Genomic DNA, 25,657 nt, shown 5'->3' on the forward strand with positions numbered 1-25,657 from the left:
GTTTACCTGATTTGCCAGATTCTTGTATATTCCCTTCAAACGTAACCATTGTTATAAATCCTGTCCCTGTTAAGGAGACCTTGCTATGTAGTGCTTGCACATACATCACATCTAGTCCCATAAGGCCAGTTATGTGACCAGTCTGCCGTTGCAGCTAACTAGCCCAGGTAACAAAAATATATCAGCAGAACTAGCACTTGGGAGGTCCTTGTCTGGGCATGTGAAGTACTATCATTTCATTTGGGTTCTGTGGTAATTTTGTAGCAATTAAGCTTTCTGGTGACTCCTTGCTTCAGACAAGAGAGGTGTTTTTGTTTTTTGTTTTTTTTCTGGGAAGGACACAATATTGGTGACCTAGATTCTATTCTAGCCTAGGCAGATTAGGATGTTTGTGACTAGAAGCAAATCATACTCTGTTTCCGTGCCTCAGTTTACCGCATCAGTAAAATGGCAAGAATATACTAACATTATGTCAGGATACTTGGAAGCTCAATACATTACTCTTTAAAAATGCTTTGTGATTATTTTTTTTTGGACCAGAGGCACAGCAAAAATGTCATTTATTCTGTTATTTAAAGGTTCACTGCAATTTTTTTTTTAGGAACAGAGCAGCAAAACATGTGCTGTTTAAATCACATAGAAAAATAATGCATGCCAGCAACTCCTGCCCTGCAGCATATTTCAGTCAAAATGTGCATATGTCATACACCTTCCTAGTGACTAAATGCCCCTTTCTGAAGCAGCACTGTTAATTCAGTCGGCAGCATTCGGGATACAATCACTTTCAAGACTTTGCAACTACTGAGGTTGGCACATGACTGCCTGGCTGCTAGCACCACAGAGGTGCTTTGTGCTCTCATGCGCACCTCCCCCCCTCCATGGAATAACTCCTGGAATTACTTCACTTTTCTGTTAGTGAGCACTTTCCCCCATAAATATGACTGAACAGGTGTTACTCCGCTACTAACTGAGTTTCCAGCTGTCCTCCTCCAACACAGACCAGGCAAAATCTGTTGTTTAGTTGTATTAGGCAGACTACAGAACTATCCAGCCTGAGATGGAGGTCTTCCTTGCAGGATATGGCAGTCTTGTTGCCAGAAGATGGTCAGGAAGGCCTGGCTGGCTAACAAAGACAGTCCTTCAGCTGCTGGGTGTAGTTCCAGTTTTGCATCCCCTTTGGCAGCAGCACAGAGACTGCTGCAGTGTGGCCAGCCAGCAAAATTAGGAAATAAGGACCTCTTTTATTTACTCAGGCTGCTGAATCATGGGCATTCCTGTCTGCTTGGAGAAAAGTCAGGCAGCTCTACTTTCCACTGGAATTCTCAGGAGTGTTTGGTACTTTCATCTCGGAGTGTTCACACACTTGTTTTAATGTGCTTTATGGAAATGGTGAAACTCAGCAAGTACAGTTCCTGTAGAAAAACATCTGCACTAACTATTCACTCACATTTGCATCTTTAAATAGACTTTTAGGCCTCGTGGCTGATTTCCAACAAAGTTTTTTGGTTGTGAGCACTGGAGCCCTCTTAGAGGCAGCTAGTGTGAAGTGACTGGTTCCAAAAATTAAAAATTTACACTGACATGTTAAGTGCATCACATCAAAACGCAGAATACTTGCCATAACACAAAAAAACCATTTACGGTAAGTAGCACTTAGTGAGTGTAGAAAGAAAAAAATATAACTCGATACAGAAAATATATTTTTAAAACCCCATAAGTACTCCATAGAATATGCGGAGCTTTATTCTTCTCTCAGCTAGATGTGTATGACTCCCATTGACCTTGGTGGAGCTGTAGGTGTGCATCTGAATTTTGTCCAGAGTATTTTACAAGAGTTTGTCATAACATTTAAATTAGTATTAATAATGTTGGCATAGGTCAGTGTGTAGGTGTCTATAAAATGTATACACATGGATATATGCGGAGTAGCAATGAACTACTTGTATTTTCTATTAGGGAAACTGGCTAAAAGGGATTTTGGGTCTGTTCCCCTATCAGTGGGTAAAATGTATTCTCTCAACACATCACCAGACTTCTATATGGAACTGCATGGACATTGGGAGTGGAATTGAGTGTAGCTTTTCTCATGATGCTTTCCCAGTTAATAAGCTAAAGTAGTAGGTCCCACTGCCCTCTAATGTCTGGGATGGCCACAAGATCCACATATATATAAATTACGGGACTCTTTCCGAGCCAGCCTCATCAAGTGTGGTGGCCTATTAAGAGCCTGTACTGAATCTCCTTGCACTGTTATGAAGGAAATTCCCCATGCATTGCTAGGAGAATAGATAGTTATATTGTGCTGAAGAGGTAGATTTTCAATTTTAAAATATAATTATAAAAATAAAGCTTTGTAAGTATTAATTTTGTTTTAAATGAGGTTTTTGTTCTTTTTTTATTCTGAGGATTATTACACTGATTCATTTTGGGCTTCATTTGGAAAAAAAAAAAGGAAAAAAGCTGAATAGAAATGTTATGCAGGTTAGTTGGACAATAAGAACCACTTTTGTACTTTATTAACCCAATTCCCTGTCTGATTTTTTTTTACCTTGTACACATGCTTAAAGGAACATATCATAAGCAAGCAAGGGGAATTGAAAGGTGGGAGAGGAACTATCATTTGCTTATACTGTAGCACGGTCACATTCAGAACTTGAACTTGAACCTACAGCCTGCTTGACATCCTACTGAGATTTACAACCCAGAGAGAGAATAGTTATATAATAGGTAAAAACAGGCAGACAGTGGCCACAAAAAGAAAGTGATTTACTACAGTGTCAGTGATAGTAGCCTATTTATAACGCTTCCTATATATTCCTCCAGACATTTATACAATAATGTATCATGTCTGCATAGGTTACACAATTTAATGCCAAATTTGGTTACAAAATATGTAGCCTAGGCAGTTGCAAACTATTTTTCTTTGCTCAGCTGAATGACATAAATCCCTTTTTATCTGCCAGAAGTGTAAATAGTTCATATGTCAGAAATGTATTTGATTTTTAAATGACAGAATGCGGGGGAGGGGTCTTTAATAATGCTCCCAGGAAAATCCCAGTCAAAATAAAATTTCAGAAAATGGGGCATGAATTAAGAAAAATTCTGAGTTGTTTGTTTTTAATGACCAGCTCTAGTTTATTAAGTCAAATCTAGCATTTTGAAAGGGCAGTAGATTTTTGTAGATTTATATCGAAAGCCTCATGAGAATCAAGCAGCCATTTAATGTCACAATTTTAAAAATCCAACAGTCTTAATATTATCCCGAACGGTGAGAGACTTTGCTTACAATACTTCAGTAAGCATTTTAGCAGACGATAGTATGTGAGCAACTGGAAGCTTTTTTTTTACACACACACACACACACACACACACACACACACACACACACACACACAGATATATATCTATCTATATCTATATATAGATAGATATCAAATGAGTACCGTTGTTTACACTTGAAAGAGGTGGTAATTTGATTTTTCTTAATAAATGTCTTTGTTGCAGGCCAGCCTTCTATATATATGTATACACTGTGTGTAAACGTGTGTAATGTCTATGTCATTTGTGAAATCCTGTCTTTCAGAGGAATAAACAAGAGGATACAAAATCATGCAGTGTTCAATTTATATTGAAAAGCATTGTTGCAATGGGCAGAAATCCAGGAATGGTGTTTGGTTGTTTTCTCAGAGTTAGATGGTTGCCATCTGGCATAGATAGTGAGATGGTGTTGTCATCAGTTTCTAGATGCAGGAAAGAAATGAATCCTCATCTGTTTCCTGTGGATAAGCAAGAGGTTGATAATCTAGTAAAATCTTGTTACCTTAAAGAAAGCAGGCTTGGAATTTGTTTACATAATACAAGTCAGCTCTAACTTTCATGTTAATATGATAAGTTTCTTGTTAGGAGGCTGGAGAAGTTAGAAAACCTAACCTTTGTTGAAAAATACCTTACAAAAATTTTTCCTCGAAGGTTTACTCACACTTTTTCTATGCTGTTATCTTAATCAACTTTATTTTTTAAAGGAAACAAGATGACATTACTCGTGGTGGGGAATAAAGATTTGTTTCAGATGGGACTGTTAAGCATTCTCTTTTTTTACAAAAAAAAGTTTTGTGCTAAGACAAATATGTTTGCTAAAGCATATCCTTCTCTGTTAAAAAAATAAATAAATAAAAGGAGGGGGGCTGCAAAAATCCCAGACAGCACCTGTTAAGCACGTCATTAAAATTGGCCCAGTGCAGAGGTGAAGTAATAATTTAATTGGAAAATTAGTTTCGTTTACTATCTGGCTTGCATTCCTGTTTGCCTTTTCTTTGTTACTCATAAATCTTTCAGCTTTTACCATTATCATTAATCATTTTTCCTGTTTCCAGTTTTTCACAAGTAGCTTTGTCTGTGATCACCTAAATGTACAGGTTCTGTTTAACTAAGGAAGTTCAGTCGGCTGAGGCTTTTGCAAAAAGGAAGAAGTGGTGGGCAACCTCTTGAACTCGAAAAATAAATAAATATATAAAAATACTGTTAAGATCTTGCTTTTGTGAATCTTTTTCATTTTCCTTGATCCTAGCTGACTTAGTATAATATTTGTTTGTGTGTTTTGAACATTTTATAATCTATTTGCTGGCTCTTGCTTACTGAATTGTATAGTTATTGAAGAAATCCTGGTTGTATTTTATTGCAGAAGACATCACTTTTATTATGTTTTTGTCCTTTTCCTCCCCTGTAATTTTTTAATATTATTTTGTTGAAAACACAAAGGTCTATATCAATAATAACCCCTTAAAAGATTTCCATTTTCAGAACCATCTTGGAGGGGAAAAATGAGGGAAAAGCAGATGGAATTTTTTTTATTAAGTATTAGTCATGTGGGTTGACTGCATTAATTTTAAATCATTCTAGTAATATTTCCTCCTTTCATTTGACTGTTCAGGTGCTCACATAATATGCAAATCATTTTACAATGGATACAAAGAAACATTAAATATATTAAAATCTGCATTTTAATAAAGTTGTCAATGTATAATGCATATCCTGTAACTAAAAAAAATTATAAAAAGCAATAAAAGGGTAATATAAGTATAGAACTATTTAATAACTTTTCATATTTTACAGTGTGGTAAAAATATATGTAGGATAAAAGCTATTGGATCTGGGTTTGAAAAATATCATGTTCCAAGTTGAAACGTTGCACGTTTGTTTCAGCTTTTTTTGCAATGTTAGGTCTGTGTGTATGCTTATATAGCGTTTAGTGTATCTTTTGAGTTGGAGTTGATTTAAGTTTTTGGACACCCTTTGTCTTATTTCAGATGGAGTGGATGTTGAGGATGACCCTACCTGCTCATGGCCAGCTTCATCCCCCTCCAGCAAAGACCAGACTTCACCCAGCCATGGAGAAGGTTGTGATTTTGGTGAAGAAGAAGGTGGCCCCGGATTGCCCTATCCATGCCAGTTTTGTGACAAGTCATTCAGCCGCCTCAGCTACTTAAAGCATCATGAGCAAAGTCATAGTGACAAACTCCCTTTCAAATGCACGTATTGCAGTCGCCTCTTTAAACACAAGCGGAGCCGAGACCGCCATATAAAACTTCACACAGGAGACAAGAAGTATCACTGCAGTGAGTGTGACGCAGCCTTTTCAAGAAGCGATCATCTTAAAATTCACTTAAAGACTCATACGTCCAACAAGCCATATAAATGTGCCATTTGTAGACGTGGATTCCTTTCGTCAAGTTCTCTGCATGGTCACATGCAGGTTCATGAGAGGAACAAAGATGGTTCTCAGTCTGCTTCCAGGATGGAGGACTGGAAGATGAAAGACACTCAGAAATGCAGTCAGTGTGAGGAAGGCTTTGATTTTCCTGAAGATCTTCAGAAACACATAGCAGAATGTCACCCTGAGTGCTCTCCAAATGAGGACAGGTCTGCTCTTCAGTGTGTTTACTGTCATGAACTCTTTGTAGAGGAAACGTCTCTTGTAAATCACATGGAGCAGGCTCATAATGGTGAAAAGAAGAACTCATGCAGCATTTGCTCAGAGAACTTCCATACTGTTGAAGAACTGTACAGCCACATGGATAGTCACCAGCAACCAGAATCATGCAATCATAGCAACAGCCCTTCTTTGGTAACTGTTGGTTACACCTCAGTATCTAGTACCACTCCAGATTCAAATCTTTCAGTGGACAGTTCAACGATGGTAGAAGCTGCTCCCCCAATTACAAAGGGTCGTGGAAGAAAAAGGGCAGCCCAACAAGTACCAGACATTACTGGTCCTTCAAGTAAACAAGCAAAGATTACCTATAGCTGCATTTATTGCAACAAACAGTTGTTTTCAAGCCTCGCAGTTCTGCAGATACATCTGAAAACTATGCATTTAGATAAGCCTGAACAAGCCCATATTTGTCAGTATTGCTTGGAGGTATTACCCTCATTGTACAATCTGAATGAACATCTTAAGCAAGTCCATGAAGCCCCCGACCCAGCATTGATTGTTTCTACCATGCCTGCCATGGTCTACCAGTGTAACTTCTGCTCTGAAGTATTCAATGACCTCAACACTCTTCAGGAACATATCCGTTGTTCTCATGGTTTTGCAAACCCTGCTGCTAAGGACAGTAATGCATTTTTTTGTCCCCATTGCTACATGGGATTTCTTACTGATTCTTCTCTGGAAGAGCATATTAGACAAGTTCATTGTGATCTTAGCAGTTCCCGTTTTGGTTCCCCTGTACTCGGAACCCCAAAAGATCCAGTAGTAGAGGTATATTCTTGTTCCTACTGCACAAATTCTCCAATATTCAATAGTGTTCTTAAATTGAACAAGCATATCAAGGAGAACCATAAGAACATTCCCTTGGCACTGAATTACATCCACAATGGAAAAAAATCCAGAGCCATGAGCCCCTTATCTCCAGTAACTATAGAGCAGACCTCTTTAAAGATGATGCAGGCTGTAGGTGGTGCTCCTCCACGTCCTGCAGGTGAATATATTTGTAATCAATGTGGTGCTAAGTATACTTCCCTGGATGGTTTTCAAACTCATTTAAAAACACACCTTGACACTGTCCTGCCAAAACTGACGTGCCCACAGTGCAACAAGGAGTTCCCAAATCAAGAGTCTCTGCTGAAGCACGTAACAATTCATTTCATGATAACCTCTACCTACTATATCTGTGAAAGTTGTGACAAGCAATTCACTTCGGTGGATGACTTGCAGAAACACTTGCTTGACATGCATACGTTTGTATTCTTTCGCTGCACCCTGTGTCAAGAGGTTTTTGACTCCAAAGTCTCCATTCAGCTACACCTTGCTGTGAAGCACAGCAATGAAAAGAAGGTATATAGATGCACGTCTTGTAACTGGGACTTCCGCAATGAAACTGACCTGCAGCTGCATGTTAAACATAACCACCTGGAGAACCAAGGGAAAGTGCACAAGTGCATTTTCTGTGGTGAGTCGTTTGGAACAGAGGTGGAGCTTCAGTGCCACATTACTACACACAGCAAGAAGTACAACTGCAAGTTCTGCAGTAAAGCTTTCCATGCTATTATCTTGCTGGAGAAACACCTGAGGGAAAAGCATTGTGTTTTTGAAACTAAAACACCAAACTGTGGAACCAATGGAGCATCGGAGCAAGTTCAGAAAGAGGAAGTGGAACTCCAAACCTTGCTGACAAATAGTCAGGAGTCCCATAACAGCCATGATGGCAGTGAAGAAGATGTTGATACATCTGAGCCCATGTATGGATGTGACATTTGTGGAGCAGCTTACACAATGGAAACTCTCCTGCAAAATCACCAGCTTCGAGATCACAATATCCGACCTGGAGAAAGTGCCATAGTTAAGAAAAAGGCCGAACTCATTAAAGGGAATTACAAGTGTAACGTGTGTTCTAGAACCTTCTTCTCTGAAAACGGGCTCCGTGAGCACATGCAGACGCACTTGGGACCAGTGAAACACTATATGTGCCCGATATGTGGTGAGCGGTTTCCGTCTCTTCTGACTCTTACTGAACATAAAGTCACTCATAGTAAGAGCCTGGATACTGGAAACTGCAGAATTTGCAAAATGCCTCTCCAAAGCGAGGAGGAGTTTTTGGAGCATTGCCAAATGCACCCTGATTTGAGAAATTCCTTAACAGGATTCCGCTGCGTGGTATGCATGCAAACAGTGACCTCTACCTTGGAGCTGAAAATCCATGGGACATTCCACATGCAAAAAACAGGAAATGGTTCTGCAGTGCAGACTACGGGGCGAGCACAGCATCTTCAGAAACTGTACAAATGTGCTTCTTGCCTGAAGGAATTCCGTTCAAAACAGGATTTAGTGAAACTTGACATCAACGGTCTGCCATATGGTCTGTGTGCTAGCTGTGTTAATCTCAGTAAAAGTGGTAGTCCAAGTGTCAACATCCCTTCAAGCAGTAACAGACAAGGCCTGGGCCAGAATGAGAACTTGAGTTCCATTGAGAACAAAAGCAAGGCAGGGGGACTGAAGACACGTTGTTCTAGTTGCAATGTTAAATTTGAATCAGAAAGTGAACTCCAGAATCATATCCAGTCAATCCACAGAGAACTTGTTCCTGACAGCAACAGTACACAGCTGAAAACACCACAAGTATCTCCAATGCCCAGAATCAGCCCCTCCCAATCTGAAGAGGTAATCCCCCCCACCCTCCCACACACACATATTTTTGTTGTTGTTGTTACTGCTGCTGCTGCTTTCACACTTTTGACAAAACTCCCAATTTTCTCAAGCCCTGTTGTTACATGCCAAGAAATGTTCTGACTGAACTGTGGTATAGTTTCACCCATAGCCATTAGCTAGTGATTACTTGCTTCTTGATATGCTTTGTGTTTTGGCTTGAATGATTCAAAATAGGACTAATTCCAGTCTCCCTAGGATATTGTCTTCTGTATCACCGAAGAGACCAGTCTTCATGCCAGCGCAACAGAGATTTGGAATCTTAGCTTAGCTCCATTGCGAGTTGGAATCCCTAGCTTTGAGTTGTGCTTACGGCAGAGTGTTAATGAAAGAAAAGCAAAATACATCGAGCCAATGTACTGGCATGAAAGGTGTATTTTTAAAAAATATTTGTGAACAGCAAATTGGGGGGTTATTTTTGCAAATTATGTTGCAGACATTGATTTTTCCCTGTCTTACCACATTGTGATTAGAAAGAATTCAACACTTTATTACCTAAGGTAAAGGATGATATTAGTCTTTAAATGCTAGTTCCACTGTTTAATTTTCCTTTTTATTAAGGACATATTAGGTAGTCCAGTGACACCAATGCTCTAAGTAACTGATGATTAAAACTACATTCATTCAACATAACTTCAAAAATTTGCAAAAATTATGATACCAAATTCTTGAAAGATTAAATATGCTTTCACTTGTTTAGATTAGCCCACCAACCACTAGTATTTGGGGTGGCAGAAAATGCTGCAACGGCTCTATGGGAGGGAATAGAGATTTTTTTTTCATAAATATGAGTAATAAAATGTGCCAATTCTCATTTTGGCATGATTTCTTGACTATAGGTCCTTAACAGTGTGGAAAACCTAAATAGCATTAAACTGCTCAACTGGTCTAAGGGATGGATAAGGACACAAACTGGGTATGGAAAAATGACTCCCTGTGACAGGTCTTTCATCAGTCTCCTCACCTAACAGTTGCATTGCCACTTGTGGGGGTAAACAATAGGGGTGTGCAAAGCGGGCCCTATTCAATTCGGATTCAGCCCAAATCAGGGACAGTGATTCGATTCGTTGATCCAGATCACCTGTCCCTGATTTGATTTGGCCGAATCCAAATCTGAAGATTCGATGCTGATTGGGAGAATCAGCGATTTGGACATAGACCAGCTTTAAATGTTTTTTCTACATACCTTGAAGGTACCAACATAGCTCGTGAACACTGCGATGCTGAGGTAGATGGAGCATTCCACAGGAGTGTGGGGTGGCCCCTACCTGCTCAGCGGTGAAGCTGGAAATAGACTGGAAGTACTTCCAGGTCTGCTGGGGAGCGCACGGGGCCCCCCCCGGCTTGGCGATCAAATCAGGGACCAAAGCTTTGCACAACCCTAGTAAAGAAATATCGTAGGACAGGGCTGTCCAACTTCTAAGCTCCCAAGGGCTGCACACCATGAGGGCCAAACCAGGCAAACCACGGGACACCAGGAGCTCTCTATGCTGTGCCTACTCCCCCACCCCTTGGGATGAGGTCAAGAAGCAGCAGCTGTTGGAGGGAGGGGGAGCCTGGAGACTGGCTGCTCTTGCAGCCAGAACATGGGGGGAGCAGCTGCTGGGTGAGAGGTGGGGGGGCCACAACGTAACTACCCACAAGCCACCTTGTCTTAATGTACTACATAGTGAAAAAGTATTGAAGAAAAGGGATCTTTTAAAAAGAGAACCACAAAAGAAAAAGTAATGTCTCCCCACGAGCTGAAATACATGTTTTCAGTTAAGAATAGTAAGACGATAACATGGTATGCTAAGTAAAGATCATGGATTGACCTCTCCCGTTCCCCTGAAAGGTCATCCTAGTCATCCTAGTTCCATTTCAAAATCTGCATTACCTCTCAGTTTCTTGAGGCTTAAAAAGATCTCTTCTTCTTCAGATGCATTGAAAAACTACCCCAAAATCTACCTTACTTCATAGATTTTATGTCCAATCAGAGGAATAGAATTGTAAACATGAAACACACGTGAAAAGTAATTTGGAGTAGTCACACAGTTAATAGTCAAAACTATTATTATAACAATAGGTTAGGTCTATTTTTTACATAAATCTGTTTATTTTTTTTATAATGACAATATCACTTCAAAAGGTAGCTATTTAAATATGCTCTGTGGCTATTAAAATTATTTAAAACATAATAAAAAACCAGAAATTCCATTTGTTTTAATGGGAGTTTTTTTGGTTTGGAGTGTTGATCCAAGAAGTGAGAAAAATTATATAGCTGCTATACCATAGATAGCACTGAAACATATTTTATTATTCAGTAATGGATATACATGGAAAGGAAATCATTTTTTTTTCAGTAGGAAACAGGAGAGTGAAACAATCATTTGGTTTATTTGCTGATTGTCCCTACATTTGGACTAGAAAGCTTCTCTTTTCTTCTTTGTTCATGCTACATAAAGAATAGACCTACATACCTAGATCACAGATACTCTTTCATCATGTCTGCTTGATTTTTTATTCTTCAATTACTAAATAGTACCCTAACTACTGATAAATATCTCATAGTGGAGAGAAACTCGGTTGGTCTCTAAGCTTAATGAACTATTAACTGTTGGCTGTAGGTTTCTTGGAAGTCCCTGAATGATTACTAATGCTTTCTGCACGTTCTTAGTCTAATAACTAGAACAATAATAGTTAAAGTTTAGAACTTCCAAAGGAAATGCGGTCTGAACAGGGGAATGGGGACCAGAACTCAGTCCTAGTTCAAATACTGGTTGCTTCTCCATGCCAATTTCCTTATGAGTAAAATGGGGCTAATATACACATTAAAAGGGAGGTACATTTAGTACCAACATAAAGCACTCAGTGCGTGTCTACACAAGATGCCTTACTGCACAGTGGACTAATCTACTGTGCTGTAAAGAATCACCATCTGCATGTGCACAGCATTTACTACACAGTGAATTAGTCTACTGCGCAGTTGGCTACTACCTGTAGAGGTAGTAGGTTAACTGTGCAGTGTCTACTGCACAGTAGCACATGTGTAGACAGCTGACTGGCAGCAAATTGCTTCTGGTCAGGCCAGACAGCAGGGGGTGGGGGAACTGTCCCCTCCCCCAGGCAGCTGCCTCCCAGTCCTGCACCCTGATCAGCATGTTAGGGCAAGGGGCTGGGAAGCAGCTGTTTGGGAGATGGGATAGTTTCCTGCTGGTCAGAGCACAGGGCTGGGAGGCAGCTGCCTTGGAGGTGGGACAGCTCCCCCTGTCCCCCAGAGCCCAAGTCTTACCCCAGTATCCCTGAGGGAGCCTGGGGCTCTCCCTTGCTGCTGTACAGGGACAGAGCAGGGCAGGAGTAGCCCTGCACTGAACTCTCATTGAGAGCAAATTTGCCATCAACAGATACACATGTAGATGTGCTCCTGGAGAAAGCTTACAGCACCTTATTTTACTGTGCAGTAAGCTTATAGCACATTAATAGCACATGTAGGCATGCCCTCAGAATATGAAAATCACTATTAAGTGCTATGTATTATTGCTTTTGTTGTTCCTCCTCAGACTATCATCATGCTTATGTTAATGATGCAGATATTGGATAGTGTAACTTGACTTTTCTTTCTCAATGCTCAGGGCTTGTCTACATAGGGAAACTTAACTATCATAAGAATACTGCTTGTGTTACACTGTTGTATTACTCCAGGGCTGGACACATTCCAATTACTGAAAACAAAACCTGGTCTACGCTACAAAAAATTTCTATTAAGAGTTTTCTTATGTTGAGACATCTTTGTTTACCGCCATGTTTCATTTTGAGAGCTGTTAGTAAAACTTGGGTTTAACCTGACATAGTCAAAATCATGCTGGTGTCATAAGTCCTGTACTGGCATTGTTTTATAGGGTACAGTGCCTTCTTTTATGCTACATTACCTGTATTTAGTAGTCCTCCACAGTCCTCCTGTCTTTGTGACATTCACCATTGTCATAATTTTGAACTCTGCTGTCCAGGGTTCACCATAGCCTGAATCTTGCCCTCATTCCTTAAAATTGCCAGTGCATTTTGGAAATACTTCTCTTTCCACTAGGCCACCCTTGAGAGTGCTTTTTGTGACCTTACTGCAGAGGTATGGCACAGTATAAAACTGTAGCTAAGGAGAGTTCAGATTTTGCATTGCAATCTGATTTAAAGAAAAACATCCTGAATTCCCTCTGTTTGCAGAGGTAAATCGGTAGTGCAAGTCCACTGCAGAATTGCTGCAACTACTATTGCAATTCAGGCATTACAAAGGGCGTGAAAGAGCTGTGGTACACGGGAATGAACAGCAGTGCTGAGCAAGAGAGAAAAGGGAATTAAAAACTGTCAAACCAAAAGTAAGAGAGACCAACAGAAAATTGGGGCTGCCTCTTACACTTGTTGCTGCTATGCAGACCTGGATGCCATACTGAGCAGGGACCCTCACAACCATCCTGCAAGTAGCAGTGGATACCTGGCACCAACTTAAGAAGGAACCTCAGAAATGCAGACTCATGACAAGCTCATTGAGGCAAGGGTCTTGGACAATGCAGCCACCACAGAGAGCCAGGTATATCTATCTGTACCTGACCCAGACAATCCAGATAGAACATCCAAGGAAAAGGAAGTCAGGTATGTGCGTTGTTGCATTCTTATTATTTTATTTTTACTTTGTTCATGGGCCCCAAACCTAATCCTCCCATCTCTCAGAATGGTAACTGAACACACACAGACAAAGAACCCAGGCATTGCCTTTTGAAGTAGATTTAAGCAACATGCACTGGCACTCAGAGACAAATAAAGGAGAGAAAATAGTAAGAGAAACCCAAACCAAAACATGAATTTGGCAGGGCAGGCAGTAGAATTTCCAGCAACATAAATCTATTCACTTTTGACAGAAAAAAAATATACTGATATTTTAGTATGCAAATGAATAAGATTGTAAAATGATTCTCACAAGCAATCAGTACTGGTTATTCAGACTACATGATTTTCAAGAATAAAAGTGTAAAGTAAGCTTGTAATATAAATGTCAAAATGCAGTGCCTTGGTTTTCCTGTCAGAGTGCATGTCCAAAACAAATTATTGAATGCTGTACTTGGATAGAGGGATAGAGGGAGGAAGAGATGATTTGTTGCCAGCTTGAGGGGAGGCTTGGCTTTAATTGGCTTGCAGAACTGTGCAACCACCCTTTTCCATTTTTGGCATTTCAGGTTGATCTTGGTATGAATGTCCCTTTTGTCCTCTGTTGCAAGCATGATAAAATTTTCAAGAAGGGCATTATTTAAGATGTATCCACGCATTTCGAAGAAGGGCTGGCTGCCTTGTCTGACCTGCTATGGGAGACACCTTCACACACCAGTCTGCACTGAGTTTGGATGACCCTCTATGTTGTGAAGAGAGAGACAGCATATGGGCCCACACAACCTCAAGCAGTTGTCTTCTCTCCGCCCTCAGCACCCCCATAAGTGAATATTAGCCAAAATCTCCACTGTTTTCAGAAATGTGGCCACACTGACCGCATAATTCATATATGCACTATATAATGGTCAGCCTGTCCACCATTACAATCATGAGCTTTGAAAAGTGTCCCATGTACTCACTAAGGTGGGAGGTGTTGGCCTCTCTTGGAGAAAGTGGCTCAAAGCAAGTCTGAGCTATTTAAAATATTTAGGAAGATTAGATTATAATCTAATTCCTAAAATAATAAAAGATTATTAATGTTAGAATGTTGCAGTTTTCCTGTTTGGTAATACTTTATATCTCTAACAAAGTCTGTGTGTTTCTTGTTTTCTGTTAGTGGCCTCAGTTGTAAAATATGTGAGAGGACCCTTTCCCACACCTATCAAAAGACTTGATCAGGAAGAAGAAATGTTCTGTGATCCTCTTGAGAGCTCTGTCCAGGGCAAACAAACAAAAGAATAAAGAGAACATATGGTGGAGGAAGGACAGAAGAGCAAGAGGCGCCTAAAGAAATTAACCCAGACATTCTCCATCTCCTCAGACAGCAAAGTGTTAAGAGCAGGAACATTCAAAAGATGTGCATTCCAGCAGCCACTGCACTGCATTGACAGTTGTCCTTGTAGTGTCTAACCCATACATGCACACTCCTGCCAAAACACTGGCATAGCTTACTGCAGTAGCCCTTTCACTGAAATTGTCTGGAAAATAAGAATTGCTACGAGCATACCTATCATTTATGTACGAGAAGTGAGCATCTGGAATGATGTTTTTACATGGTATTAATGTTTGTTGAAGTACTTTGGTTAATTAACAATAAAGTTACTTTGTGAATATCATAATTTTGTGTTTATTTTGTGACACAGAGCGCAACAGGCAGCAATTACAATATAAATACTATATGGCTTGCTTATCTCCAGTTTAGTCCTCCTAATGTATCCACTCAGCTAACCAAATGCACCTTCAAGTCACCCTGCATCTGCTCAGATGATAGTTATTTTTTACTTATTGTCTTCATTTTCTTCTCCTTGGTGTTCTCATTTTTATTGCTGCATAGCCTGTCTGTGTTAACTTGGAGTTATTGAAGTTCTTCTACAAATAAAAAAGAATCAGGTGCCCTGTCTCTGAAACAGTAACAGGAACTCTGTTGGTCTGCTCTGCACCCTTTTTTGTGAAGGTGAAGTGGTAGTGAGATACAAACTGCTGCAAAATAGACCAAAGGGACCTGTGGTGGTTTTTTTTACAGTGGCATGCAAAGAGAAATAATTGGATGAAACAGAAAGAGAAGCAGTACTTTTACTCCAAGTCCCATAATTTTTGAAGACGAAAGGCAGTATCCCACAATTTGCTGCCAAAATACTGAATAACCAGTGTGTCACATGGGGAAGCCAGGATGCCAATTTTCAATGCAAAACTTTTGTTGCTACAGTCTCTTGCTGTGAGGTTACCTTGCACCTGTAAAGGCAGCTAAAAGTGCACATAGTCTGTCTTCACTGTAAGAAGCTGTATCCCTGCTCAAGGCAAAGGTGATTCTGCCTTGAGCAAGGTGTTGGACTAGAGGACCTACTGACATCTCCTCCAGCCTTAGTTTTCTACAATAAATACTACCAGTAAAACTTTCTAGAATAGACATGGCTTGAGAATGAGGAGTTACACCAATATATTTAAAGTGGTATAATTTACCGGTAAGTTTCCCAGTGTAGTGTGCCATTTTAAGACCCTGAGCCTACAAACAGATCAGCACAAGCCTATGTTTATACTCATATAATGAGTTTCATTGGTCTCCACCAATGCAGAGCTAATTGTGTGATTGGGATCTAAGGGGCTTGATCCTACTTCTAACCTTTCAATGAAGATTAGGTTCTTATGCATATATGATATATTCCTGTTTCTACATTAATATTAACATTGCATTCTTAGTGCTATTCAAAAAAATGTAGGATAGTGTCCATAACCTGAAGGAATAACTATCAAGATTATAATGTGTAGGTAAGGTCAGGAAAATTTCCACAGCTTTAAGTTTGTGTTGTGAAGAAAAGTCAATATGATTTTTCATATATTGGTTTACATGCACTAAGAAGATACTGTAGCAGTGCTTAAAATAAATAAAGTTTTTCTGGTGGAGTAGAAAATATCAGACAACCCTAAATTTTTCTCTTTTTTTTGTTCAAATCCTGAAAGCTTTTACCCAATTTACCAAAGAAGGAAGTGACAAAAGAATTCTCCTGTGAATTGTATTTGTGAAATATTAACTTCATTGGCATACAGCTGTGACTGGTTGGTGGTAGAGACAGTGGATGGCTAAATAGAATGGTCTCAAAAATAACTTTTAAAAGGTACCTTTTTGCTCAATATACTGGCTTCCTACACGTGTTCGAGCTTCCTTATAGATCATACTTTACTAGCACATGCATAATCAACAGAATTGTCAGGCAAATCTGATCGTATCATCTTTATTATAGGCAATGGATGGCCTGATCTTGTGTGATGCTGCATGTAACAACTTTTATTGACTTGCCAGCATCTCTTGTTGATTCCTCAAATGGCAGCCATCCTCAAGATGCTCAGGCTAAGGAAGCAGGCAGAGTCAGGGGTAGGGATGGAGCTCTTACTACTAGGTAGAGCCCATTTCAGATTCTCTACACTGCTCAGCATTTATCCGTTTTAGTGATAAGGATGCTTTTCTCATTCAGGATCAGGCCCAGCACAGAGGGGCAAAGAAAGCATCTTAGTTTTTCAGATCGCAGACTGAGTTTATAGTGCAAGAAGTTAATTACTATTTATATTAGTAAACTATTCAAATTTTCTATGATATAACTCAGAGAGAATAAAGAGAGAACAATATGACATGGTTTTACAGTTGTATTTCTGACAAGAATGACACTTTAATATTGCATTTTCAAAGGAATAGAGATCTAAGGGACTAGGGAACCACAAAAGGAGAAGGCTGTGGATTTAACAATACTGCAGGATGTGGTACTTCCTATACAAGGATGTGTCCTTGTGAGCCAATGTTTAAGAGAATGAAGGGATTACAACTGAGTCATGAAAATGATTATGCAAAGTAAGTATACAAAAAATTCAGGAATCTGCAGTGCACAAGGCAAGACAGAAAACAGCAAATGATATAAACGAGTCTAGAGGTAGACTGGAAAAAGGCCACATAGAAGGAACAGTCCTGTGTCTGTCTGAATATTTGGTACATAGTGTAGGTACATGTAATTATGAAGGAAGAAATTAAGAAATAGATTTTTTTTTTATTGTTCAACTTGTTGATTTGATAATGTCTTTTATATTTTCACTCTTGCCTCTGAAGTTAGGACAGAAACATTTAAAATCATGCAGAAAATGTCATTAAAAACACTTAAGATATGCTAATTAAAAGTACTTTGTTAACACCTGGAATAGTTAACAATTATTTCAAGAAAAAATAAGTTGACGGTGCTCCATAAATAAGATAAATGGCTAAGTATTCAGTGAAACTGTCTAACATATGCTTAGTTCTCCAAGAGTTTAAATTTGACAAAATAAGCATCCAGGAAGATAGAAAATAAATTCTCATATAAGGTACCATCAAGATTAATATGAACTGTGATAAAGAATGAATAAGTAGACAAAAGTTATTCAGAATATGGATCATGTTTGTGTATGTGCCTTGTGCTGGACTGAGACAGTTGGTAATGTTTAATAAAAATAATGCTGTGAAGAATCCGGTAACATCTTTGTGCAGTTTCCTACTTGCAAATGGGTCTTGTGCAGCATGTAGACCCAACTTAAAGTCTCATAGGCTGCATCCAGATGAGTGTGGCTGTGCAGTATGTGGCACACTCATCTGCAGTGCCACATACTGCACATTCAATTCTCCATGCTGCAAGGGAGCAGCACAGTGTGTCAGGGATTTTTTTCCCCTAGATATCCAGCAGTCAAAACCCACGGAAAAAAACGTGGAGCAGCAGATGTGGCAACAGCATGCCCTGCCCAAAGTTGGAGCCTGGCTGGCCGGAGCCACACTGCTGCCGGCCAGGCTCTGCATGGCAGGCTCACCGCTGCTGCAGCCCTAGGAGATCTCCAGGACCCCAGGTAAGGCTGCTGGGGCTAGCCTCCCCTACCCCACCCAGGGTAACTTGCCATGCACCAGAGGCCATGTGACACAGGTGTTCCCTGGGGGCAACAAGCAGAGGCACAAAGTGCATTGTCGCTAGTTGTCCCCTGAGAACCAAATATCCATGCACATCTGGACACAGCCATATGGTTTGTTGCATCTGGGAAGCAATATATGTATAGTGATAAGTCTTCAGCTACTGGGCAGATACATTGCTGGCTAGGCTGACCCCGTGTTCTTGGCCTGTGTTGAAAGAGAGAAGTGGAAGAGAACTGTAAGGCTCAGTGAAGAGACATGACTGGGTTAAAGAGCAAGTCAGTGATAGATAAACTATTTTAGGTAGGAAATGTCATAGGGAAGAAGTAAGCATGCAGGTTTATAAAGTAGAGAATATTGTCTGAAGGAGAAAGCCAAAAACTATATCAATTAGGGAAGCATGAATACTTTTAAACAAAAGATGGAGAGTTAAGGCAAGGTTACATTAGAAATTGTAAGGCATTTCAGAGGTAGTTTATATAGAAAATAAAGGATATTTGAAAAAGACGCTAGGAGGTCTAAGAGGATATAGAGAATGAAAGAAAAAAAGGTTGATAAATAGAGTTCTTTGTCTTAGGGCTCCTAACATGAAGATAGGGGACTGATGTCGTAAATAGACATACCCTTTTGAAAGAAAGAAGGAATTGAAGTGAATTAAATGCAAAGTAAAGGAATGAAATGTCTGGCAGGTGTCAGAGTTCCAAAATAGGAAAAAGATCCATCTTAACGCTCTTTCAGAAAGTAGCCAAAGATAAAAGGAAACATTAACCAGATGTATTTGCGGTCTTTTTGGAAAGAGAACAGGTATCAATGGGCAAGGAAAAGGCTTCTGTTAACAGACATTTAACAGGAGATGTAAGGATTATAAGGAAATTATAGGTTTGTGAGCTTGATTTAAACAGTGGGGGAAGATGAGAGAAAGCCTAATCAAAGGCATAATAGAAGAACACCTAGAAAGTTTGGATTTAATGAAGGATAGAGAGCACAGATTCACAAAAGGGGGATCATGCCTAAAATTTTTGATCGGATATTTTGAGCAAGTAACCACCAGTACTAACAGAGAAAGGCATGAACATAATTTACCAGGATTTTAGAAAAGCTTTTCAAACAGCACAGCACAAAAGGCTAATCTGTAGGGTGAGTAAGTATGGCACAGGGAGATGTACTTTATTTGATTAAAACAACCTAACTTAGATATGGAAGGCATAGGAGACTTGTGAATTGAAGCAGTTTAGGTTGGAGAGATGTGAATTATAGAATGCTTTATGAATCATTATTTGCAGCAGATTTTGTTGAATTTATGCAGCATATCAGTAGTATACAGAAGAAAGAATAAGTAGAAAATGATGAAATTTACTGATAGTACAAAGCAGGAGAACTGTCAGTACAAAATAGACAGGTGATAAAACTCTGAATGACTTTGACAAGGAGGTGGAGCTTGAAGAAAGTATATACTGTACCCTGGATAGTTACAGGGCACAGAGCACTCCACTGAAGGATCTGGTGTACTTGTGAGTAGAACTGTAAATCCTCAAGCACCATATTTATTAGCTGTTTTGTTTTTAAAAGCAAATAAAATCTGGAACACAGAGATATGGAGTATTGATTGGAAGATATCTGTTCCAACACTAAAGAAACAGCAAGGCCCCATTTAAAATAGTGTGCACAGTTTGGATTCCTTTATAACAATGAAATTCTGATAATTGCAGACTTACAGCAGAGGATGAAGACAGTAGCAGAACGGCTTGATTATTCAGAAGATTGGAGGAATGTACATTTATGTTCTTTCTAGAATGAGGGCCCGATCCAAACCTCAGTGCAATAAGTGAGAGTTTTTACTTTCTAAAAGGCCTTGGATGAGGCCATAATATGCAAATTGGTTGAAGATAGAGAAGACAAATGCCCTTGTCAATTACAGAACTTCCTCTGTTAGAAGATCCTTATGTTTCTATGTGCCTTCCTCCCTGCATCCAACCCTGAACTTTATTTACTCACACCGGATCACACAGGTTACCAGATTTCCAAGACCATGTTTAAAGAGAGGGAGAAGTACATTTAAATAATAAAATAAATGAGCTCGATGTTACAAGAATTTACATTCTTGTAATCTATGCAAGACCATTTATTTGACCGTAGTAAAGCTACAGGTCCAACTGGAAAAATGTCTTGCAGCCCAGATTCTTGTCCGAACTTATCTAAACACTTAAGTTTAGTTCTTTTTGCAAACCTCCCAGTAAACTCTGGGTTTCAACCATAATTCCCTTCACCCACCATAGAAAACCCAAGCAGTTTCTATAATCTTGCTCATAAAATTCAAGTTCAGCATATAGAAAAGGCACCATATCTGCTTCAGGGGTGTAGGTTGTAGGCGTGTTGGTCTAAGGACATAGGCTTTTACGTTGGTCTAATAAAAGATATCAGATTCACCCAAAGAACCTTGTGTGACCATATCTGCTAGGTACTTGACTGTGGTGTTAGAATGAGATTTTGTTGAAAGATTGCTAGGAGCTGGTGAGGGAAACCAGTATTGATTCTATGAGAATGTAAAGCCAAGGCTTCATTAAGAATGAAAGGAAGTTCACGAGCTGAACATAAAACAATCCCACATTCCCTCCGTGATGTGAGGAACAAATCCTTGGAGGTCATTACAAATTGGTACACTTTAGAGCTGCGGTTGGTAACCTTTTTGGCTGTGGATTGGAGTGACCCATTTTGGATTGGAGGTGGGCAGGCAGGCACTAGGACTCAGGTGCTACCGTCACCACCTTTCCTAGTGGTGACAGGGGAAAGCACCCTCAGTCAGTGCTTATCCCCACAATCACACAGGAAAGCAACTGCTGCCACATCCCTCCCCACGCCCCTACCAAATACTACCAAAGCCCCATGACCATGAGCCAGATCAAATAGCTCCATGGGCTAGATCTGGCCCATGAGCCATAGGTTGCCAACTCCTGGTTTGGAGCAAACCTAAGTCCACTCTACTTGGTTCAAATGCTGTATTTGCTTCATATTCAACTATTCATAATGTTGAATAGTGATATGAAGCTTCTTTATCCAGTCCCCTCACCTGTGCAGAATACTACCCTGGGGCAGATAAGGCTCTCATCTGTTTTTGGTTAAAAAAAAGGGAACTAAAATCTCTCTGTTATATTTGGCTACCAAGACTTTGACTTACAACTACAATTTTGCATAGTGTTGTCTGAATTTTATTTGTACTTGCAGCACTGTGGTTTAACATGGCTTTCATAAGGCTTATATGTAAAACAACTCTGTCACCAAGTTGTGGACTTTCAGGGTGGGATTTTCAAAAGTGTTGAACATCAGCCTAACTCCATGATGTCAGTTTAAGCTTCACAGTTGTTCCTTTGAAAAGTCCCACTCCTTACCATTTCTAAATTTATGAGAACCAGTTTCTAAAACCAAATAATTTTTTTCTAAATATGTTAAATGACATATTATTTATTAAATGAATATATTAACAAGAACAAATGTGTTTTTGTAAGGGGCTCATATCTGAACAGCCACTGAGCATCTCAACAAGTATAACTGAAACATAAATATATTTAAAATTGTACTGAAAAGGGAAAACTATGCCTCATTAAAAAGTCTTATGCAAAGAGATATTCTGAAAAGAAGGAATTTTTGAGAGCTACACCCAATCACTGCCAGAAATAAAGAAAAAAAAATATAGCAACTCTCCATCCTCAAAATTGGAAAAAAAACCCCTAAAAATACAGGCATTAATTTTTACTCAAGAGTAAATAAAAGCCACTTTAAGACCAAAATAATTATGATTTTCTTCTTCTTGCCTTTGTTATATCTTTGTACCATTTAGAGATACTTGGAAAATAGAGGGGGAAGGAATATTCATGACTGGCCATGTACAGGCATTCAGTTTCTACCAGGAGAATCCCCATTATCCTGGTAGAAACCCAAAGTCTATATACATTCAGGCTCTTTCTCCTGGACTCAAAATGGTAGTTCCAAGACAAAAAAAAATAGACTGTTAGAATCACATAGAAGTTGACTGGGGAGACTTTCTCTTGTAGGGAATGAATGATTGTATACTTTTCCCTGACTTACCTCCTCTTAGTTGTCAGGATCTAGGAGCTGGAAGAAAGGCTTCTGTGGCTTTCTGAGACTGGGGGTCACTCCAGTCTGGAGAAGGCACAGAGGGCAGCTTCTGTAGACTGGGAGTGAAGGAGCAGTTGCCAACCACTTCCTGTCAGCTCCTCATACACTGGGGTGCCTAGTGTGAGAAGAAGGTTTTGCCTTGCTGCCTCCTTCATTTGGGCACCAAGGGATGGGCAGGGACAGCAGTGCCACCATCCCCTTGCTTGGTTCTAACACTGGAGCCCCACGTGAGAAGTGGGCTAGAGGCTTTACCCTGTTGCTCTCCTTCCTCCCCAAACCAGTCCAGAAGGGGAGGGGAGTAGCCACCACTGATCCCTGCCTCTTCCCCAGCCTGGGGAAGAAGCTGGGAGCTTTGCCCCGGGGCTCCTTCTGTTTTATTCCCAGATACTGGGAGTGGTGAAGGATGCTCCTTATCTGTTTGCCTGATTCTAGCCTGGAGAAGATGCAGGAATGATTTCCTCACTGCTCCCCACAGTCTCTGGGCAGAGTAGACCAAGCACTGCTCCCCATGTCTTCCCAGGACCTGGATCACTCTGAACTCAGAAAGACACAGAGAGCAGGGGAGAGGGACAGCTGCAGGCTGAAAGCTCCATCTCCCAGAAAGATTTCTACTGCTGGAAATTTTCATGGCCTTTGTTTTCTTTATCCTAATTTAATTTCACTTATTTTTCTCAACATGCTGTAAGAAGAAAAGACTAAATATCAGTAATATGTGTTGATATTTTTTCTGTTGTCTGGAGGAACAAATAACAGCATTGCCTACCTTCCTCTCATTTTGTCTGTCATTATACCACTTGACCAGACCACTTTGCAAATAGCTAAAAAAGACCCAAGAGTTTCAGATGGCTTTTTCACTTATGACCTAATCTTTCAGACTTTGAAGTTATGACAGTTTTTCTATTGATTACAGTGAGAACAGGATTCGGCCTTTTGTAATGAAAATATTAAAAGAATGGAAATACGTAGGTGGTGTTTTGCTCAGCATAGAATGAAAATGACTGTTGTTGATCACTTAAAATCTAGGCTCATTGGCTGCTTACAGATGTGGAAACACCTCCCCCCACCCCCCAAAGATGGCACTTTAAGCTCGGAGTGCAGCGCACGCCCAAAAGAGGCATTGCATTAGTTGGACCCGTTTCACCCAATATCTGTATAGATTAGGCGCTTTCGTGGGGATTTTTGGGCACTTTTATCTAATAGGTGAATGAATCAGCTGTTAGATGAAAGTACCAAAAGCCCTGCTGAAGCGCCCAATTATACAGATGCTGTGGAGCTAGATCGAATGAACATGCTGCCTCGTCTGGTAAAGCATTGGGGTTTTTTTCCATGACTGCCAGTGCCCATTGATGCACAAATTTAGACCCTTTGAGATAAGAGAACATTGAGTTAATAAAAGTTGATGGTAACATTTTAGAAGATGTTTGGAGTCTAAAATGAGCCACTTTTTGATCTAGTAGCAGTGACAAAAGCATTCTTTCCTTTTTGAAAGAAAAGAAAACATTTTTGTGATTCTGCAAATATGTCAGATCATTTTGAAGAGGCTTGTAAGTGCTGGGATATTATTGGTTTTTGTTGTCAGAATATTTCTTTTTTTTATCATTAGGCTCCAAAAAGAAAAAAACAACTGGTATGTTTTGTCATCATATTCATCAGTCATAATTTTTGTAGGCAATTCTTGACACACTCCCTGTTTTACTGTGCTAACAAGAGAAAAGACCAGCCATTAAGTTTATGTTTCTTTGTTTTTGAACTAAGTCACATATCAGGAATAATGCTAGAGGTATGCTAATAAACAATATATAATGCTGGTCATCTGGGAGTAAGAAATATTTTCTAACTAGTTCTAAAGGGAAACAATGTTTAAAAAAAACGATTGTTATTTATGCAATATGTGTTGTTCTGTATGTCAGCATCAAAAGCATCTTGTAAAGCGCTCAACATGATAAATCTTTGATCCTGATTGTCATTATTTAAAGGCCTCTGATAGATTTAGATGTACTACACCATATTCACATTACCTACATATAATAGAAGTTTTTGGACTGCATCTGCATTTCTACTGATGTTTTTGGTATGCTACTACATACAGTCATAAAAAAGGAAAAATTATTCAAGCTTCTTAAACTGCAGACCTTTCAGGTTTTATTTGTCAAATTGAATTCAAGTCAGATTTGTTTTCTAAACTGTGATGATTTCATTTATCCATGCAAGGCTTTGACTCTGTTAAACTGCATGAAACAAAAGTTGGTTTAAATAAAAAAATCAGAAAAGAGATCTGTTCTTTCCATTAAAAAATCAGCAAAGAATGTTTTGTTACTGTCTTTGAAAAAATGGAAATAATCACTAATGGCTTCCTTTTCTGAATTTGAAAATAAGAAAAAGCCAATTTAAAGATAACCCTGTAAGCACACTTCATTTTGGGCCTGATTTCAATTATTCAAGGAGTTTAACATTTAGTTTATACAAAAAGAAAGGCATAGATTGGAAAACGCTTTGCATTTCTATGAGATAGCTTCTGCAGGGCAGGCACAAACTGAAGTTTATTATCTCTATTCAGCAAATGCTAGCCTAGAAATGACATAGGGTTGCCCTCACGAACTGGTCTCTGAGTATATTTGCTTTGAGAAAAAAGTTTTTTTTTAAATGTGAGAAGTAACACTTGGTGGCTGACATGTTTCAAAACCCAGGTATAGAGTCACAGACAATTAGGGTTGGAAGGAACCTCAAAAGGTCATGTAGTCCAACCCTCTGCTTAAAGCAGGACCATCCCCAGTTATCTGATCCCAACCAAGGTTTTGTCTACCCAGATCTTAAATCTCTAAGGACAGAGATTTCACAACCTATCTGGGTAACCTGTTGCTTTACTACCCTCCTAGTGAGAGAGTTTTTCCTAATATCTAACCTAAATTTCCCTTGCTGAAATATGAGACCATGGCTTGTTCTGTTATCTGACAGACAAAATTGTAGTTGCCTATTAGGTTGAAGTTACATGTTACACGTAGACCATACTAAAGTCACTTAAGACGTGACTGCCTACACATTAAAGCTCATTAACATATGCTAACTGTTGTTTGAACATCTCAGAATTACGCCACTTCAGGCAAGGGTTAACTCTAAGCTGTGCTGCCCAGCTAGTGTTAAGGTAACTTAAGTTTGTTCCATGGAGATGAAACAAACGATGCAGTGTCCTCCAGCATCCCAGGATGCACTGCTCCCATTTCTTCCCTGCC

At 39.5% G+C, this 25,657-nt stretch overlaps 1 protein-coding gene and 1 long non-coding RNA gene across 8 annotated transcripts in view; both read left to right on the top strand.

The window, feature by feature from the left end:
* The window catches only part of ZNF521 (zinc finger protein 521), a 288,309-nt gene that overhangs the window by 117,473 nt on the left and 145,179 nt on the right, over positions 1-25,657 (top strand). For all 5 annotated transcript variants that reach the window (XM_019487326.2, XM_019487307.2, XM_059724158.1 and 2 more), the window contains one exon: positions 5,307-8,659. In XM_019487326.2, coding sequence (XP_019342871.1) covers positions 5,747-8,659 — 2,913 coding nt within the window. In that variant the 5' untranslated portion in view covers positions 5,307-5,746. The remainder of the gene's footprint in view (positions 1-5,306; positions 8,660-25,657) is intronic.
* On the top strand, positions 8,667-14,997 carry LOC132249330 (uncharacterized). 3 transcript variants are annotated; one of them, XR_009460745.1, is made up of 2 exons: positions 8,667-14,163; positions 14,496-14,997. It is a non-coding gene; the product is annotated as an uncharacterized LOC132249330 (long non-coding RNA). The 3 variants fall into 3 exon arrangements; XR_009460744.1 differs by having other exon boundaries at positions 8,667-13,327; positions 13,909-14,997; XR_009460743.1 differs by having other exon boundaries at positions 8,667-13,327.

This window comes from Alligator mississippiensis, chromosome 3 (assembly GCF_030867095.1).
Source record: "Alligator mississippiensis isolate rAllMis1 chromosome 3, rAllMis1, whole genome shotgun sequence".
Taxonomy (NCBI): domain Eukaryota; kingdom Metazoa; phylum Chordata; order Crocodylia; family Alligatoridae; genus Alligator; species Alligator mississippiensis.